The sequence below is a fragment of the Tachysurus vachellii genome, chromosome 17 (assembly GCF_030014155.1).
Source record: "Tachysurus vachellii isolate PV-2020 chromosome 17, HZAU_Pvac_v1, whole genome shotgun sequence".
Classification (NCBI taxonomy): Eukaryota; Metazoa; Chordata; class Actinopteri; order Siluriformes; family Bagridae; genus Tachysurus; species Tachysurus vachellii.
Genome location: NC_083476.1, coordinates 14,521,213 through 14,542,657, shown reverse-complemented (window position 1 = coordinate 14,542,657; position 21,445 = coordinate 14,521,213). Strand labels below are relative to the sequence as shown.

Genomic DNA, 21,445 nt, shown 5'->3' with positions numbered 1-21,445 from the left:
AGTCCTGCCATTAGTCATAGGCAGGATGACAGTAATACCAATCTGCTTGGTATATCACGCTTCCATCTGTGCTTGGCCACCCTTTGCTTCTGTAGCAACCTCCATTCACTCCCGTTCTCCTGCTCTCATTTTTCTTCTCTGATTAATCAGGTCATTCCTCTGTGCCATTTTGGGTTCCTTTAGGACTTCTGGGAAAAGTTTTACTGAATTAACCCTAAAGTGGCCCGTTGGACTCACCTTTCTTTTCTGCCATCTTGTCGATTTCTGTTCTCATGTGTTCTCTCTTTCTGTTTTTTGCATTTCTCGTCATGTTTCCCATCTTGTTTTTGTTCCACCGGACAACTCAGCCTATACTTTTACAAGTAAGTGCTTAATTTCTCTCTGGCTCTGACTCTCTTATCTCAGTTTGTTTCCTTTTCTACCAGTGACTCCGACCATGTCTTTCATATCCACATGAAAGCTATTAGCCAAAGGTAGTGAAGCTTAAATGAGAAATTCAAATGAGGACTTAAAGTATTTCCTGCTTCATGTGGACTCATACTCCCCTCTGAAATTGGATTTGAAATATTCTGTTTTCTCACTGAATTAAGTGCATGTTTGCTCATTTCCTTGAAGCAAGGTGTTAAGTAGAATGTTTGCATTCAAGACCTCAAGAGAGCTCATGCCATCTCACTCTCTCTCTTTCTCTCTCTCACTCTCTCTCACACACACACACACACACACACACACACACACACACACACACACACACATACTCTTACAGATGGGATCTCGTTTTATTATTTGAATATGGACAAAGGTTTGTTGTTGGGATTGTTTTGCAGATTTTTTGTCTGAAAACATGAGTGTTGCTACACTGTAGCTGTCCCTGCTTCAGTAGTCACCAGCCCTGTTTCCTTATAAGCTAGCCCATGGCCTTCATTAAGTACATTCAGAAGATTAAGGTTTAAGAGTTGCACTCATTATGGTGGATATTCAGGAGGACCACCTGTGCATATTTCCCTTTCTCCATCATCATGTCTCTGTCAAAACCCACACTTCTGCAGTTTGCAGCATAGTAGACTTTTAGTCATGGCTATATCCAGCATTAATCACAGCGTGATCTTAGACTTAGGTCACTATAATGCATTTAAAATATGATTGTTGAAAGTGATGAGTTTTTGGTTCGAATGAAAACGCTTACTTTTTTGCTACTTAACTTAGACTCGAGTCTTGATTTGACTGTCTTTAGTTCCCATTTGTCAGTGATTTGTTTCACTTTGCCTGAGGACACTTCCGCATGGCTATAAGACAAAAGAAGCAGACAAGCATGGAAGAACCCATATCCTGTAATGACAGTGTAATATGATCATGTTTGGTGGAGATGGATGGCATTGTCTGCTCTTGTTTTTGAGATAGACTCCATCGATGTTTGAGGTGATTGGCGAGATAATGATCCAAAAGCTGCAAAAATTCACTAAACATTCATCAGCTCGCAGATGACAGGATTGGAACACTTCAGTGCCTCAGACAGTCGTCACATTACCACTAAACAGTCCTGCTGACAGTCTGGAGTGAATTTACCTGCCAATCCCTGACCACGGGAATAGAACCAAAATGAATACAAAGTTGAAGCCTTGCTGAACTTGGTGCAAATTACTGAGTGTAGTGAGTGCGGTATCAGTTGGGCTGTTACATGCACTCACCTGGGAGTATTACTGAAGTTCTTTGACCTGAAACTCACTTTCTTTGAGTATTTCTTTTGGAACTATTGTTGTTCTTGAAAAAAAAGGGAACAGAGAGAATGTGCATTCATATTCTCATTGCCTTACCATCCCAGAATGTTATGTGACATATAGAAGAGGCATTGTGTGCTATCACACAGCACTCTACAACTTTCCACACAGTGGAGAAATCTTCATTTTGACATTTGTTGAGAGGTAAAGGAGCTCTGACAGGTACTCATCAGAGCTTCAGCACCAGAGGCATTCCCATGATGACTGAATTCTCCAGAGGAGGAAAATGGTGGAAATGTGAACAGATGCTCAGTGAATGTCATGTTCAGTAGTACTGTACTCGGTAGTCTGGCTCTGCTGAGAAAGCTGCCTCTGGCCTCCACCTCCATGCCAGCAGTAGTCATAATAGAGAGGTTTGTAAACAATCCTTAACAGAAAATGCTGCAGGGCCTTGCAATTGTCCATGACACTTCACAGCCAGTGGCAGGGTTGGTTTGTTAGGAGATGCACAGCATGGAGGTAGATGAAGGCTGACTGACTAGCTGACTGATCCAAGCTTGTAACAGGGAAGAGAGAGAGAGAGAAAGGTGATTGGTGGGCATCACACAGAGCTGTGGCAGCTGAACCCACCCTGCCTGTTTCTACTCTAGGATTTTGGAGCCCAGTCCACAAAATCCAATTCAGGGACGACAGAAAAGGTGCCCATTGGCAGAGCTTCAGAGCTTCTACTTCTGCTTCTTTACAGAGGAAACAGAAGACATCTTTAACAAAGTCTTCTCAAAAACAGACTTGTAAATGGATGCTAGAAATTAGAGGGCATTGCAGTGGGTTGCTCATTGTGGTTGTTTTGACAATTATCAATTTGGCAGGCACGTAATTTCCAAAGCAACTTACTAGTTACTTACGTTCAAGCAGTTAAGGGTCTTGCTCGAAATGTCTTGCTCAAGAAACCAACATGCATGGCTTGATGCTGCCATTTGAGCCCCCGGTCTTCCATTAATGAAAAAAGTCTTAACCACTGAGCCACCAGTATCCCTGAAAGTGATGGTCACTAGATCTGCATTCACATTGGCACCAATTTTAAATTTCCATGACACCGTTCTCATATTGTTGCCTGCATGTAATTGACTCGGACTAGATTTTTATTTTATTTTTTCCAATTTTTGTGACAGCAACCTGCACCAGGCTTGAGAACCTTCACACAATTCCAAGTGAGTGAGAGGCCCAGTTTCAGAGTTGAGAACCAAGCAGAGCTATATCAAAGTTGACAGATTTAGCAGCTCATCTGGAGACCTCGTTCTGTGCTCATGTTAATCCTGTGAGGCGTGAAACCGTGGAAGTGGATGGATTTGTGTCAGCTCTTACTGCTGTATCTTTACGACATTTACAAGTCGAGGAGGGTGTAATATGAGTGCAGCTGTCCATAGCACAGAGACTGTTCAGTCCCAGAGAGTCATCAGGTCAGACGCTTCAGAGCTTTACTCCTGAGAAGACCAATCCATCTCCGACACTCTTGTTGCATGCCAGTCCATCTCAATATGCCATGAAATGGAATCGTAAAATCTGCAATACAAATGATAATAGCCAGAGCATGATAGTTGTCGATAATAATAAGTCAGCACTACCAAAAATGAATTCAGAGATGAGGAAAGTTTTGCTGTGTTATGCTATTATCTCTGTTTAATGAGTGCACTTTAAAGCCAAGGGAACAGGAGCCAAGACAATCCTGTACCCTGTTAGAGTGTCCTTAGTATAAGTACATCCATTTCAGTGTCTCCTGATGGAATATTCATCTACCTCTCCATTATACTTGACGCAAAACACTTCTAATTTGATTATAAGTGATAGTCCATAGAGATAATTATTTCTACCTGTTAATATTCAGAGTATGCACTAAAGCTTGTCCTTGGTGCAAGCTCCTAGAGAGACATAAAGTTATTAGAGAAATAATGTTCTATCTAGCACTTTCCAGAAAGCCAGGATCTTTAACTATCCAAAATACCTTTGAGGAAACCCTAGTTTAAATATAGTTTTGAACTGAATTTTTTTTAACAAAAGTAGACAAACGATCCTGTCACTTACACAATCTATGGAGCCGGATTGAATCAAATTACTGTGGCTAAATACTGGAAAAGGGATTTGAAAAACCTTTTGACGTGCAGCTTTTCTCCCAATAATAAACTGTGGCATCTCTTTAAGAAAACTGTAGTCTACCTAAATGACTTTTATTTTATGCTAATTTCTAAGGTTCTGCATGTAAGAAAATGAAGCCAATGTGGTTAACTATGTCTAAAACCATTACAAGATTGCTTTTCTTATAATTTGATCAGGTTTTTGGATAGTTACTTGACACAGCAAAATGAACTGAAACCTTCCTGGAAATCTTGCTGGAATCTTTAAGTGTTTAAATGTGTTTTCTTACTGTTCTAACTGGTTTTGCAGGATAACCTTAAAGTGTTATTATTTTTTCTTCTCTTTGAGATACCTATATTTAGGTATATTTGAGATACCTATATTTAGCAGAAAGTGTGTAAATTACACCATGTGAAGGGTGTTTTCAAGCAGCAACACATACATAGTTGAAAATTTGCTTAAGTCTATACCAGAGCTGAACATTTTACCATCAACTAAAGACTCATATTTAATTTAGAATTTGAAAGTGGACTTTTGCTCCAAGGAATAGGCTTAGGCGTCCACTGTGGTGCCCTCATATTTCTTAATACCTATAATTTCGTTTGTATCTAAGAATCCCTTGTCACGAAATAAAGCAGAAATTGACAGGCCTGCTGCATACATATATTATGCAGTCATTATTATACTAGCAAAGACTCATAAGTTGGTTTCTATTTGACATCTGTCAGAAATTGAGCTCACTAACAGACTGAGCTTTTTCTTTATTATTAAGTTTAGGGGAAATAGGGGATGATTTTTTATCTTTTTTTGTTGCCTCTTGTTATATTATTACCTTCCACTCAAAGAGCTTATCATTTTACACCACGGCTCTTGGTTCATGGTGGTGCACACCATTCTTCACTCAGAGACACGAGTTAGATTGATGCAGAGGTCTAGAAGATGATAATGTCATCGGCAATAACGGTCTCGCAGGCAATTATTCTACAGTGCGAATCCAATTTTTCGCCGAGAAGCCTGAAGGAGAAGACGCTCCTGGGCGAGTGTGCAGCTGAAGTCATCATGACGTTATATGAGTCATGGCGTAGATTAGAATATTTCTTTTTTTGAAGCTCGTCTCGACGTGGTCCAGACTGAAATAGGATTTTAAAGTGTCTGAATGCTAATTTCATTTTTGTTTTACCCATTTTCAGCAAGAAAAGTACAGGTTCCCAAACCTTTCTAAACCTCATAAAGAAACTATGATAAATGATTGTTGAATGACTTGAAAGACCTCTTCAAAAAAAAAGTGGATGGGCTGATAAGATGTATTGAGCCCTTTTTTAATGATTAATGAACAATGGGAAAGTGCAGACTTCAAAGTTTCTTCCACTTAGATTTTCACTTCTCTTTCAATAGATTTGAGGTGTTTTGATCCAGGAAAATCAATATCTTTCAGCCTTGTGTCCCCAACAGTAGCTCCAGAGGAGGTTTAGTTATTTGCTTTCTCTGCTGTTTAGATACTGTAAAAATGTTGTAATGATTCATGACAGCTACCTTTAAGCTGTTGGAAAAGACACACTTGTTTTTGATGCGTGGTACACGTCAAAAGACTGTAGTACTAGCCCACATTCAAATGTGTGAACTTGTAATGAGCTGCCTAAATGGATCTTCTGCTACAGGTACTGTATGTATGCTGTCATTCACTTTTATTCATATGAGTCGGTTCTATGAGATTATGCTGTGCTGCGATGCTAATGGCAAAGCAAGCACAAATCACTATGTTCTCAACATCTTCCAGTGTCTTCAGTGACCCCAACCTCAAATCCTCCAACCACTGCAGCCCTTAGTGAGTATTGCCAGTGGGGCAGTGTGTGGTGTTATTTTTATTTTTTTGTGCCTTAACCTGCCTGCTACACTCCTGCATTTCTCACATAGACTGTTGAACCCATATTGTTGGAGCTCATCATAGAAAGCAAAAGAGCACCAATAGTACAGAAGAGAAACTTCCTGAGTAGATGTTTGTCAGGCCCGAGGGAGTGAGATAGTCTCATTATGAAGGAGATCGATCTCATCACCTCAGACCCCAGGGCCCAGTTGCACCAGCTGAACTTAAGTTTAATTGTGAAGTTGCTGCATAAAGTCGGACTTAAACCTAAAGTCCGAGAGTTCAAAGCTTACGCAGTGTACAATTCCAGCTGCACCACAGACTTTATGCCTTACCTATTAGTGTGTGCAATCTGGGTAAAAAGTAAGTCATATTTCTGCATCACAAGCCAATCATATACTGTATATGAAAAGTTAATATTATAAAAGCTTCTTAACTCGATATGATTAAACAGAAACAGGAAAGTCCACAGTACGTCCATGAGTGAGGAGAAGGTTAATACCTGCCTATTTTCAGTGCTGTATACATTCACTTTAAAATATAAAGTTCTTCTGCTCATTCATGCAGTTATCTATTCAGCCAATCATGTGGCAGATGATTAAAATAATAATAGCAATGCAAGTCACAAGCTTTAATGATCATTTATATCAAACATAAAACAGACTGATGCAGAAAACAAAAAATAGGTAAAAGCATCTGACAGACAGGAAGCTACAGTAAATAGCACTCTATACAATTGTGGAGAGTTTAAAAGCATTGCAAAATATGAAACCTTTTGGTGAATGTGTTACAGTAGAAGAATGTATACTTACTAGGGAGTCAGTGTTTATTATATATACTTCAGGCTACAACCTTGTTACTTGGTGAAATCGATAATTCTTATAGTTCGAATCTCAAACATAATGTCCATTTCCATACGAACGAGGCTACTGTAGCGTTGCGTTCAGCTGGTGCATCTGGCTGCCATACTGTAGAATGTCATTACTAACCCCAGCTTGTAGAGTGGCTTCTCTTGTCAGCGTATATTCACTGGATCAGCACGTTTCCTTTGAATGTAGGATGTTGAAGCCTAATTTACTTTTTTAAAACATTGGATTAGTCTGTGGAAAGTTTTCGCATTCTCGTTTGAAAAACACAGCATGGTGCCTTTTCTGGTGTAGCGCATTAGCATATATTCATGAGCTGTGTTGCATGCTGTTTGATCAGAGAAAACAAGAGAACTGCCCTTGCGTTGTTAACCAAAATAAGCAACATTAGTGATCTTTAGTGCCTCATCGGTAGCCTTTAGAGATGCTGCATAAATTTACAATAAATGTACAATCCACTGTCACACGTTTTTCGTGTGTGTGTGTGTGTTTCAATCTCAGCATAAAAAAGATGTGAAAATGATGGACTAAAGTGTCTCTCCAGGTGCTCTCCTTACGTGTGCTTCATGTAGGTTGACCTTAATATGGGGTTAATGTGATATTGCTGATTACAATAGCCCATGGTACAAATACAATGCAAGCTGACACGTTTTTTGACAACGTGCTTTCATTTTCTGCTGAAAGGATGACAAGGTGTTAGAATTGGACTCTGTCAGACAGCTGTCTGCTTTTTGGCTTTTGAATGGCAGCTGTGATATTATGCCTGAATAAATCCTTTGTCAAATGTCAAAGAAGGCTACAAAGAATGTTCATACAGGAACTTCCTGGACATGATAATAATGTAGATGTGATTTGGACCCAGCCATCTCAAAGGGATGGGTGTGGAAGGGATGCTCACCGGGGACCCTGAACCGGCCTACGTCACCTTCCTCCACTCTCACTCCGTCTACAAAGAAATATGTATGTATTAAGCATACAACTCAATGCAATTCAGTTTTAAACCCAAAGTGGGTGTGGCATAACCTAGGTAATTAATTATGAACAATACCATTATGCCTCTGAAAATACTGAAAAACAAACAGCAGTGAAAATTGCAGCAGTGTAAGCAACTTTACTCCATTTAATTATTTTCAGTTAGTGATTTACTTGGAACTGTTTTTTATCCTAGCTTGCACTATTATTACATATTGTTTATACCTGACTGCAATAACAGATTTACTAGTCTGAACCTTACACTGCAACCCTCACCAGATGCTAAGGCTGAATGAAATGCTATTAAATAACGTGAGTTTTCTTTGTCCTTTAAGCTTGACTCTTGGCTCAATTCCAGTCTTATTTGTTGTGTACTGCATTAAAGCATAATAATAATAATAATAATAATAATAATAATAATAATAATAATAATAATAATATTAATAATAATAATAATAATAATACAAAAATGAAGGAATAAGGCACTTCCTCTTTACATCTGTATTTGTAACTGTTTAGAACACGGGATGTGTTCAATCCAAATAATGCATTTATTTTCAGTTACATCACTAACATGACTTTCAAAGCCAGTTAAGGGTTTACACAAAACAAAAAACAGGAACTGTTATAAACCAATTGTCAGGCTGCTTTGTGGGTTGAGGAAGAAATAGCAAGCTATGTGTTCGATATCAGCCGAGAACAAAATATGAGTCTTTGGAAATGTTTGTTTAGAAGCAGTCATACAGTAGGTGGCAATTATCTACAACGGCAAGGACAAGCATCCAGACTCCTGTGTTTATAATTTATATTTGCAACAAAGTTTGAATGTGCAACAACTCTGAGGAGTGTTTATATAGAGAACTGGCGGAAGTGCAAGCTTTTCTAAACAAAATGTTAATATACTGATTCATTTGGTGAGGATGATCCATCATGTTGTGAATCCAAGAATGTTGGATTTGTTAGTTATGAGAGTTATGAGAGAGATTTTATTCAAGGATTTTATTCAGAATTCAGAGAGAACTGGGAGCCTTTCTCAGGGGCCAGCAGCAGCAGCACTGGGGTTTGAACCCCCAACCACCTGATCGATGACCCAGAACCTTAACCCCTTGGCCCACCAGTTCCTCCTAGAATGTCAATTCTGAGTTTCATCAGTTTTGTCTAAATGCTTGAATACGTAATAGGAAGTTGAGTAAAAAAAAGGTGAACGAAGTGAGAAAGTATCAGAAATATTAACTCTATTGATTATCCTATATATAGATGAAGCAAGGAACCAAGTTTTAGTGTTTTTGTTGAAACTTGTGACTACTATGAAGCATGCATGATCCAGTATAATTTTACTAAACTGTTGGAAATCAGAATAGTTATTTTAATCCTTAAAGGATGAGTTTTGAAATAAATGACTTTGGGTCACTTTAGTGGTGTTCATCTCAGACATTCATTTCTGTGATTTGCTCTGTACCGAGCAATTTACTGCAACAGTGAGTCTCATCATGAAGCCGCACTGGAAGTCTGAAACTTTCATTCTGAAACAAATCCTTTAAATCATTCACCAACAAATTTAACGACTTAAGGATTCATTGGCAACAAACTTGTAGTGCATACATTCTGTTGTGTCCCTAACTCTTTAACCCCTTAACTTTGATCTTAAATCATATTATGTAAGAAGTATTTAATTATTGAATTCATTTAATATAATTGAATTTATTTAATATAATTTTATTTTTGGTTACTTGAAAAAAAAATTGGATACAACAAACATTCAGCTTTAAAAGATTTAAATCAGGAAGTAATTTTAAGACCAACACATGGCATTTTTTCTCATATCAATGACTTCCTTTGCAATTTTCCATATGGAATTACTGTAGCAGGAAATGATGCAGTGTTTAGGATAAAATACACGTGACACCTGATGTTTCACGTGACATGTTTTGGATTCCCAAAATATTAAACTTATCCTTTACATTTTTGTGTTTTTGTGTTTAAAGCTCAAGTAAGTATTCCTCATGATCTAACTGGGCATCATGAGGTTTAGATCTAGTGTGTTGTCGCACACACTCATGTCTCAAAAGCTGTTCCAGTTTTCTCTCTGTTTCTCTTCACACACCAGAGTCCACCAGCTAGTATGGATCAGCTTTTTGTAGGTGGAGAGCGAAACTGGACTGCTGTCTTCCTCTGGTCTGCCCTAACACTGCACATGGTCATTCTCTAGTCACTGTTCACTCATCGGATCTGTAGTTTTCTTTTGCTGTTGTAAATCATTGCCCTTGCTTCTGCTTGCCTTCTTTTTTTTTACTGTCATTGATAAGACATGGAAAGCACAAGACAACAAAATTAATGTTTTTTCATTGTGTTTTGTTCTGGTTTTGTTTTTTCTGACCCAATAATATGCTCTTGTTTGGAGGAAATTGACAGGATTCAGAAAGCAGTTTGGGATGTGTTTTTGTCAAATCCAGTAAACGAAGCCAGACTTTGTTTTTTTTTTGACCAAAAAACGTAATGAACTCGTAAAACATCCTGAAACTGCATCCTGGATCTTAATACCTTCAATGTCCATGGTTTTTATGTATAATTTAATGTTTAAGAGAACTGCCTATTATGTTTTGAATTTATGTTCTCTTTTGTTTCTTCATGTTTGTATTTATTTGTGTTAACACTTGCGTTTTCCGTTCCACGTTTGTGTAATTTGATTTCCGATGTTTTGTATTTTTCATGTGATCCCCTCCCCCCCCCTCATCCCCTCCCAATTTTCCTTTCAACCAATGTTGCACGTGCGTATCATGTGACTTTGTCATGTGGCTCTTGCATGGTGCTGATGATGTCGTCTTCGCTGGTGAACAGAAGGTAATTTTTTGTTTCTTTATCATTTTGGCTCCATTGCATGTTAGGAGACAAAATAGAAGTCAATCATGAGTAAGAAAACAAAATATTCACCCAAAGCCATCAACTTCATGGACCATTTCATTCATGAGCCATTGATTCTCTTTACACTGCCCACTTCATTTCTGGATGTTAAAAACAGGCACTCCTTCGTCTGAACTGAACCCGTAGGCCTCGGCTTTAATACAATTCAATAATCACCAAACAGTGACTCATAACAGAGGTTATATATTATATATTAAGTACAGAATACAGCGTTCATCATTCTTTATTTCTACAACTTCAATGTTCACTTAATATCCTACTGCTGAGATTTGTATTGATTTGTGGCGAACAGGAGCTTAAAATCTAATAATTCAAACATTTATTTGGCTCAGCCCTGCTGCCGACAAAGTTTTATGGAGATTTGAACGGCATGCCTCTTACTATTACTGTTTAATCATATGAATATCAAATAATTGCAAGATTTTCATGGTGCCAACATAGCGATTTAAAAGTAAAATTCATGCATTAGGGGTGTAACGGTATGCCTTCAACACCTTCAATAAATTTAATAGGTATACCTTCAATACCCTCATAACAATGTTAAAGCTGCAGTGTCTAACCTTTTTGTTATTAGAGTTGTCTCAGAAGGGAAAAAATAGATCAATAAAACTTATATCAGAGATGTCTGGTGTGATTTGGCACTGGTTTTTCAAGATTTGTTACAAATAAGACATTGTGTGGGTGCAAAATTAAAAATTATTAGAAATTATCTGAAAAAAATAACACACGATTCAAAACAATCAGATTAATCTGAGTTGGGTCCTGATGCAGGAGATTATTAAAATCGTAATATATAGATGCTACTCTTTTTGAGAGTACCAATAATTGTAATCATACACAAATGTATGCAATAAAATAATGGGTACTGTGGAGTGCTAGGTAATAGGCTAGTCCATTTTGAAAAAAGGTGTAACATGAGTAGATACAGGACATCATTGCGTAAGTACTGTGTTTATTGATAGGGCTAAGTCTATAATAGGGCTAAAACACAGGCAGGCTTAGTGAAACATGGATAATCCATGATCGGAAATTAGAAAAACAGGCAAGGGTCAATACCAGGAGACTATAGATCTAGTAAACACTAAAATCTATGTTCATACATAACAAAACCAAAGCATAATAAGACTTTGCAATGAATACCATAGAATATGTAACAGGAGAAAATGATCAGGAGCTAACACAGAAGAGGTCAACAGAATCGACAGGACTAGAAAAGAAACCAGAACAACAAATTGTAAGGTGTTAGTTGCCGTAGGAACCATGACACCAAAGGTGGAACAAACACATAGAGTTAGCACAAAAATGCTACCATTATGCAATTAATAAATGCTTTAAAAAAAAAACAAGAAAAGTGGCAAAACAGAAAAGTATTAGAATAATGATGCTAGCCAATCATGTGTGTCTGTGTACTCATGTATGTGGAAAAGGGCAGACTGCACATTCCTTAGTGAGGTACGCTACCCTGTGACAAAGTAAAAGGCATAACCAAAATTGTGATGGCTCTATATCTACTACAATAAAGATCCCTGTAGTAACATATCACTACAAGTGAGGTCACCAAATCCCAAAAATGTTACATACTGCAGCCTTAACATCAGAGTTCAACATATGTCACAAAATATATAACCTCCAGATTTTTTTTTGTTAGCCTTTATTTCTTCTTTTAACAAACAAATTGTTCTAAGAACAAACCAACTATATCTAGAGCTAAAAAACCATCTAATTAATTAATGAAGTCTGTTTCTAAAAACATTTCAACAGTGTACTCGAATCATTAAACTCTTCTCCAGTGCTGTTCATGATTTCGTATTGAAACTGCATAATCATGTATTTTTACACTATATTGTTCTACCTCTAGCATGCATCATCTGTAATATGACTTTACCTGATTAAATTAACCGTTCTACACCAGCTCCACTAAACATTGCTACACGCATGCAAGTTTACAGACACTTCTGTTCAGGCCTGCGACTTGTCCTGTTCCGGTGGTTTGCTCCTATGCATGTTTTGTGTGTGTCTGTGTCCACCATGTCTGCACTGTCATAGTCTGGTTTTCATGTATTCTGATGCTGTTAAGTTTGCGCACGTTACTCTTTCTCTATGCAAGGTACGTTGATCATTACGGCAGGTTGTGATAATAAAACTGATGACTCGGATTCTGATTTTTCCTGGCATTCATGGTAGACTGGGATGTATAAATCAGAGACTGCAGTTTTACTTTTGCATGGTAGAGCATGTCTCATTCGGTCTTGCTGTTTTTTTTTTGTTTATTATTTTTTATTTCTATAACTCTCAATCTTCTTGTTTTTACTTTTATAGCATCTGGAAATCTTTCAGCTAACTGGGAATGATGCTGGTGACTGGATCTCTAATTTCCAATGATGCGTGCCATTTATGAATGAAATGCTATCTTTATTACTAAACCAAGTTTATTTGGATTTCAGCAACAAGCCATGCGTTTGGACAGCCTTGTTCATACTAATGTTTTATGGTCCTATTTGGGCTTATATCTTTAGTTAGATGTGATCTTATATTTGGGTCATAGAATGCCAAAAATAACCACATATTATCTAAGATCTAGTTTCCTGCATGTTTGAACTAATAAGCTAATAGTTTGAATCTATTTAAAGTGTCTTTGACTGAACATCACAAGGGGAAATGAATAGCAATATTTCAAGATTAATCCAACCTCATGGTTTTTTTTTTCCACCAGGGTCATGGATTTGTCTTTCTCATTCCATCATAATAGCACATCCATACAGATATGTAGCTATAGCTTATGTCACCCCATAATTCATAACCGTCCTGTGTGTAAAAGCTAGAGGTGGCGTCTTTGGCCAATGTCATGCCGAGTGCTAATGGGGCTACACTAGCCTCTATTTGTTATGATTAATCCACAAGAGTTGCAGTCTCCTCCCAGGTTCTTCTAGTGACACAGGTGGTCAGCTAACAATCCAAACAAGCAGCCCACGCAGAGATCTGGCTTGCCCTTGGCCTTGCTGATATTATTAAAAATAATGGAGGAGCTCTTCCAATCAACATGAGCAGGATAATTAAGGGAGCACTGTCATTAGGTAGCGGACTCAGTGAGATAACGAGCTCCCACTGAGAGTACATTGCAGCGGTGCCCTCTTGCTCTAGCCCTCTTCTCATTAGCTCCAAGTATGGTCCATGTCTTAACTTCCCTCTCCCAGGAGCCCCTCTCACTGATGCTCAATATTCAGAAAATGGTTTGATGAAAGACCTTGTTATGGCTTTAAAAAAAAAAATAGACCATACTGCAATCGCTCAACACTCAGCTGTAGCACTGAATTATTGCTAATGCCAGGATGGTTACGATTAAACCAGATTAATTGTTCTCACCTGTATGATGTTGTTAAACTGCTACAAAGAGTACAGTATAAAAGCTGCACAGCTGCAGCCTGATGGGAACTGTAAAAGTTCCTATAGAGTAATTGAATATAGCACTTTAGACCATCCTGTTATGAGAATAATCATTTTTTTCTGCCACTCCATACCAACCATTGACTAATTTTTCTAAACAGCACACTTCATTGTGTTACAGTCCTGTTCTGTATCAGTTGTTAATAATGTTATATTAGTTAACATGACATAACCTTTGTCATGTTGGCAAAATCAGTACCAGCTAGGTTAGTAGTTTTGGACAATGCTCCGATGGTGAATGTTGTCCAGTTCGATGTAACTCAGTACCAAGAATGTGAAGAACAGACAGTTGTGGAAAGTACGTCCTTGCCGTGGTCTCTTGTAGGAACAACCTCTGAACAATGAGAAAATTAATAACAGTCCTGTAAGCATTTAAAGAATGTTGTGTTCTGCTCCGGTTAACATTTAAAAGTTGGCTAGTCAGCAGTGTTTCAGTGAATAATAGATATATAAGTCAGCCCTGCTGGAATCGATGGTTATGGTCCGCAATATTTAGGTGGGATCAAGAACACTTCATGGAGACAGGAGGAACTATTCTCGGTTCATAACATCAAAGGAAGTTCATGACAATACCAGAAAATCTAAGCCGATATTGAGAATATGACTTCGTTTTACTTTTCCTAGCATAACTTCTTACCCAGTTGTCAAATGATTTAAATACATGAAGGGTAACCATTTTTTTCTGTATTAAAACCTATTAGCATTTTAAGTAATGTAATTTGCATGACACTTTTGCTATCAATTCCACTTCAAGAAGTAATGATTCTACCATTTAGTGGGCTTTAAATTGAACATTCAGTGATTCAACTTCGATAAGGGCCTTTTAATCGTAACCTTTCCTGGCAGACCACAATACCACACAGTATGCTCTCACTTAGGATTGAGCAGTATTTGATTGAATAATATGGTTTATAACTCATTTCTAAAAAGTGTGAGCTGAGCCTCCTGTGTTTACTGTGTATTTGCTGAGGACCTGGGCTAGGACACTCTCGCTAAACCCAACCAGATCCTGTTCTTCTCTCACTATGCTTCTGTTTTCCACAGGGGAACCGAATCCTCCAAAACTGGAGGCCAAGCTGCAGTCCCCAGGCAATGAGATGAAGGTCATCTGGACCAAGCAGGATGATGGTGGCTCACCCATTAAACAGTACCTACTGAGCTATAGACCTGTGAGTATGAGGTAACATGTTACTCCATTGTTCTCTTGTAAAAGCATGTTCACTCATACTGACCATTTGATTATTTGTGTGCCTGCGTGCAACCAGAAACACCACAACAATTGGAAGACTGTGATCCGTGTACCTAATGGTGGTGAGTTTTATGTGCTAAGAGGTTTGGACTGGAACACAGAGTATGAGGTTTCTGTGGTGGCAGAGAACCAGCAAGGCCGCTCCGAGCCAGGCATCCTCTTCGTCAGGACCTCCGCGGAACCCACTGCTATCCCAGGTACTATTCATTTTGACCCTTTCTTTCTAATCCATACCCCAGCCACAGCCCCTGTCAATCAGCACAGCGTGCAGCCACTAAGCCCCAGAGTGCTTAACCCTAGCCCCAGTTAACTCTTTCTTTTCTGCTCTGGTTAGGGATTATGTAGGCTATCAGGATTGTGACCAGGCTTCTCCTGGTTTTAAAGACATTGATACAGTCAGAGGTTGATGAGACTGGTTTAGCTCAGTGGAGCCATTAAACAGTAAAGGATGGCTAGGTGGGCTTCTGAGGGTTAATCCTGGAGACGTGACTCTAGCTCAGTATCACACAGCTGCTCTCCAGCTCTTTACTTGCGGTCTGACTCTTCTGGCAGCGTTCAGCTTGCTGTTTTAGCCAGCTATATCGCCCCACTCAAAGATTCTATCAGCAAAGATGAGATTTTCTGCTTGGTACTCAAGAAGCAAAGCCACACAGAATCCCTGTCACCCCAATACCCCTCCCTTCCATTGGCTTTGGCTGCTTTGTGCTTTGTTTGTAGGGCTGTGGTTTTAGAAAAGTTTACATTCTTATGTAACCTGCCTCCCCACAGATTAAGAAATGGGCCCTGTCTTTCTATCTTTCTTTATTTCCGTTATATCTTTGTATAAAAGGCTACGGTTCGGCTCACTGCAGGCACACTGCAGTACCAAGCTTTTACTGATTGGACTGTGGCCCTTGTCTCTGTGGGGATGCAGCCTCTGGTTTTGCATGGTGATGCTTTAACAAGATTAATGTGTTAATGCTTTTCTGGGGACCTAACAGGCTTCTGCTGGTGCATGGCACCCACTCTCTCATCTGCTTGATGGGAAGCAGTCATAAAAAACAGTGGGAGGTTTGGATCTTAGATTTAAATGCAGGGTCAGATGGATTGAGTTTAAAAAGATAGATTCAATGTGATAATCTTTTGCTCCTTATTTACAGAGCTTGTCTATGCTTACACATTGCTGTGCCAGAGTAGTTAGCTCCAGTGTGTAACATGTGGGCAATCAAAAGACATCAAGGCTTTTATTTTTGGTCTAGCATCTGCATTGCCTCAGCCTGCTTGAAAGCATCTGCTTAAAAACTGGCCAAGATATTTTCTTGGGTTATATTAATGCCAGATCGCATACAGGTCTGTGTAATGCATACTCTTTGCAAGCCAGGCATCTAGCTTTTGCCAGTGTGTCTGGTACATTTCATCATGAAACATGGCCAAGACTTGGCTGTTTTTACAAAACTAATTGTGAAAACGACCAGCCACAGCACAATTCTGTATCATGTTGACAAACATCTAAAGATATCTCATTTACTCTCTGTTTTAAACAAAATAACTTTTTTAATCTAGTGATTTTATTATGCTCAGAAACTCTCATTGTGTCAAGGTGTTCAGTTGTCCCATCATAACAAAGTGCAGAGCCATTCAGATTTCTGTGTTCAAGATCCTGAAGGTTTTTACTTAAAAGGTGGGAAAAAATCTGATTTTACCACCTGACATTTTTGTATTTGGTACATGGTCGAATATCTCTTAAATCATTTGGAGGGAATTGTAATACTGAGACTTCATACATTTCTGTTCAACTATCCAAATCTCCCCACATATAGCTGAACTAAAGTGAGGCTGCTCTAAAGCAATGGCCGCTAGCATTGCTTAGTTTTAGTAACAGTTGAATGCTCAGTCAGTCGTCCAACAAACCATTTCCACCATGTTGCATCACTGCTTGTTTATACTTTAGGTTTCTGTCAGACTACAGCATTCCCTGGCGTAAACAGTTCATCAATGTAAAACATTATATGCTTTTACTGATGTATACCTTTACCTTGCTACAGTATTCAACTATTCAATGTTTAAAGAATATTCATTACTTTTAATACCAGGGAAGTTGCTTCAATTTTTTACATCACCCGTTGTCCGCCCAGGCCTGTCTCCATTTACCATCTCTGTATGTCCTCTATCCATGGCTTGCTATGCTGTCCCTGTCATTCTGCACTATTAACATGCTATAGTTTTGCTTTATTTGTTTGAATTAACTTGCCTGAATTTTCCTTTAATATTCTTTTCTAATCTATAGTAATCTGTCAAGTTTGTTTCTGTATTTGACGTATTCTCTGTCTCTTTCTCTCTTCTTTCTCCCTTTTTTCCCCCATTTCCTTCCCTCCTCTTTTCCTTGTTCTGTCTCTATTTGTGAACTCGGACACTGCTGGACCATCACATTTTCATATGCAAAACCACTTCGGCTCTTGATTACTTTTTTCTCTTTTTTTTTATGTTTTTTCCTCTCATTTGGAAACTTGGTTCTTTTTTTTGTTTGTTTGTTTTGTTTTGTTTTTCTGCGGTGGTGTGCACTGTCACTGTGGGTCTCCTGCCGCTGTGTTTACGGTGTGGTGGTCATGGTCGTGGCCGTCGTGTTGGCTACCTCAGCTACCCTTGGCTGCTCCTGTGTCACGTACGCTCTGGTCACCCTCATGCTCCCCATGCTGACTGTTTTCTTGCTCTCATAAACTGGAGCCCGACTGAAGAGAGGAGTGCTTGCCTCCCCCCGGCCCACTCTCCAACTTCCAACCTACTGATTCTCTGATCTTCTGATCCCACTGCAAGCTTAACAAACAAGAACAACACTATAAAAGAAAGAAATATCAGTTACATGTTAAGGGGGTTAAGTGGAGTAAACAATACTCGCATCATTCTGAATGTTTTTATTTTTTTTTTCATTCTGATTTTGTTTCTGATGCCCTCTGTTCTTTATTCCCATTTTTTTTAGGCACCATCTGTCTGGTTTGTTAAATTTTTTTTTTTTTTTTTTTTTTTTGCCGTTGTTTTTTTTTTTTTTTTAAGTCATGGACTTTCTGAAGCACTGTAGAACATCTTCTGCCTATTGAGAATGTCTCCAGGCTTCTCTTGGTGATGCTTTCAGTGTACAATCACTGAGAGGGCATCTTCAACCAAGATTTTATGCAAGTCCTGCTTTGATCATGTGCATTTATATTCAGTTCCTTATTCCTTTATCACAGGGTTCATAATGGAAGGTTATTGTGTGTTAATATAAAAAATGTTTGTTTTTTTTGTGACAAAATGTACATAATTTTAGATAATTCTAAAAAACAAAATATATAAAGGTGTGCTTCTTGTTCTGGATTTTTTTATTTACTTTTTTCTTTGCTTTTTCTTTAAGGGAAAAAAGAACACGTTCAAAACGTACTACCACTGTCCAAAGTGTGATTTGATTCTACTCTGTAATACAGTTTTGTAACTACATACCAGTGTTTCTCATGCAGTAACCATTGTAGGCTTTAAGAAGAAAAAATAAGATAAATGTATTTTTAATGAAGAAGCAACATGAGCTTGGATCAGAAGCACTATGGGATCGTGAGTCCTAGCTGTATGCTAGCTGGAGTTCATAATACATTGGATCATAATACAGTGTGAACGTAGTGTGTGTGTTTTCTCCACACTGCCATGGTGCTTAATGTTGGTTCAAATTGATCCACAGAGCCTTCAGCTGTGAAAGGCAAGTGTGTTCTGCTGTACCGGTGGTTTCTCGTCATTACCCATCATCATCTGTACTGCTAAATTCTTTAGAGCATTTTTCTTTTCTTAATGCCATTTTTTAGGACACTTTTGTCTGAAAACCAAACATGACACTCATAGGCGTTTGTGTGAACCTCTGTAACACTTATAATAAAAGAACGTTTGTGACACTTGCTACATTATTCGCTGTTGGCCACCTGTCTGTCATTAACCAACTCTGGTGTATCAAAAAGCATTACTTTTTTTTCCACTTACAGGGAGGTCAGCAGTTTGCAAATGACTAATGTCTTGTAATGTAACAGCTCATCAGTCGCATATGGTGTTGGGAACTGGGTTGTTTAAATGCTCTCTGGAGTAAACTTTTCTTCCTGATTCTAATAATAATAATAAAATGATAAAAATTACGCACCATGATTTTTTTTAACACTTGCCAATCAACTGCTTGGGTCTTTTCCTACATGTTAGGCAGCTTGTTTAATTTATTACATTTGTATTTTTTACTTCTTCATCAACAATTGGCAGGATTGTAACACCGCCATTTTTAACACCCCAGCAGGGTTATAGCCTAAGTTTATTTTAGATTTTAGAGGGATGCCTGGTTAAGTCAAGAAAGCAAGTAAGCAAGCATTTTGCCTTCTAATAAGAATGATAATTAACCTCATTATCACAAACAGAGATGGGAATAACACTTTTTTCGATTTTAAAAAACATACAATTGCCTTGGTGTCCTTGTACTTAACTGCTGAATTGCTGATGGCACCATGGTGTGTATAGACTAATTAACCAGAGGCTCATTAACCAGAGGCCTACCTTGCACCACTTTACAAAAACTAACAGTAGACATCTAGGGTGACTATTGAATATCTCATTGTAGACCAATAACTGTGCTAATTCCTCATTCACTTGAAACAGACTGAAAGACAAAAGAAATTTGTTTTACTACACTAGGTAGGAACCAAGATATTTTACATATCTTTTTTTTAGCATATCCCAATTATTTGCTAAAAATAAAAAGCTTTAGGAGCAACAGTACTCAAATTTCAACACATCTTACCAATAGCATAATCAAATAGTAGATTATTTTACATATTATTGTATATTATATTGGCAATGATGCGACATATTGAATAATTTGATCCTTTTTGCTTTTTGTTGCTATCAATAAGCAAGGATGTGTCTGGCGTCCACATTTGGGTGGCTGAGGCCTGCTTCCTTATGATTACACCCATGTTCAGTATGTCAGCATCTGCCTTTTACCAAATGTTTGACTGTTGCGATTATTGTCACTGTTATATATCATGATTACCTTGTCTTAAACCAAGGTCTTATTTACACGACGAGAATGCGTTAACTCTTATTCGAGGTAGGTGCCATGCTTGTGGTAAATAGCAATACAGTAACACAGCTTATGGAAGTTAATATTAGTCAGGTGTGCGAAATAGTCAAGTAGGACATTTTACCACTGAAATCACATAAAAGTATAAAGCCATTGATTTATAAGCAGCACAAATTCATTTACTTCTTTCAGTTTGAAGGTGAATTTAGTTTTTACAATCGATTTTAGGTTTGGCATTGATTTGGGGTTTGATTTGGAGTTTGATTTTGGATTTCATATTGCTTTTTGGGGTGGTTTGGTATTGATTTGGAGTTTAGTTGCCATTGATTTTGAGTTTGATATTGATTTGGGGATAGGCTTGGTATTGGCTTGGGGTTTGTAATTGTATTTGTAATGTTACAGCAGATATTTTACTGTAGGAAAATAAGCCAGTTAAAGGTTGGTAGGCTAGTTAGAATAAATCTATCTTTAAGATGCCATTATAAAAGGGATAACACATAATAGCATACAAAAGACTGTTGGGGCTAATTAACCAGGGGCTAATTCCCCAAATGCCTCACTGTATTCCTGGAACACTGATAATACCATTACCATGATAAAAAGACAAGACCACATGAAATCTGTTATGTAGATAAGTACTTTGCTAGCATGATGCTAAAGCAACTTATCTTAAATCAGATTAAATAGGATTAAATATCATAACAGCCTCAGTACAGCCTGAGTACATTTTGCAACATTTAAATTGACAGTGCAGAAATATATGCAGTTAATCAAGTTTTTATTTTCTTTTTTCTTCTTTATTTAAGCAAGCAGAAGTCTTGGCTGGGGGGGGGCACGGTGGCTTAGTGGTTAGCACGTTCGCCTCACACCTCCAGGGTTGGGGGTTCGATTCCCACCTCCACCTTGTGTGTGTGGAGTTTGCATGTTCTCCCCGTGCCTCGGGGGTTTCCTCCGGGTACTCCGGTTTCCTCCCCCAGTCCAAAGACATGCATGGTAGGTTGATTGGCATCTCTGGAAAATTGTCCGTAGTGTGTGATTGCGTGAGTGAATGAGAGTGTGTGTGTGCCCTGTGATGGGTTGGCACTCCGTCCAGGGTGTATCCTGCCTTGATGCCCGATGACGCCTGAGAAAGGCACAGGCTCCCCGTGACCCGAGGTAGTTCGGATAAGCGGTAGAAGATGAATGAATGAATGAATGAAGTCTTGGCTGGGCCTGGAGTAC

At 38.4% G+C, this 21,445-nt stretch overlaps 1 protein-coding gene across 4 annotated transcripts in view; it reads left to right on the top strand.

The window, feature by feature from the left end:
- The window catches only part of ncam1a (neural cell adhesion molecule 1a), a 242,525-nt gene that overhangs the window by 202,645 nt on the left and 18,435 nt on the right, over nucleotides 1-21,445 (top strand). For 2 of the 4 annotated variants that reach the window (XM_060890530.1, XM_060890531.1), the window contains exons 14-15: nucleotides 14,961-15,085; nucleotides 15,182-15,362. In XM_060890530.1, coding sequence (XP_060746513.1) covers nucleotides 14,961-15,085; nucleotides 15,182-15,362 — 306 coding nt within the window. Of the gene's footprint in view, nucleotides 1-347; nucleotides 363-5,625; nucleotides 5,674-14,960; nucleotides 15,086-15,181; nucleotides 15,363-17,781; nucleotides 18,043-21,445 lie in introns of those variants that run through there. The other 2 variants (XM_060890528.1, XM_060890532.1) reach the window with 2 other exon arrangements.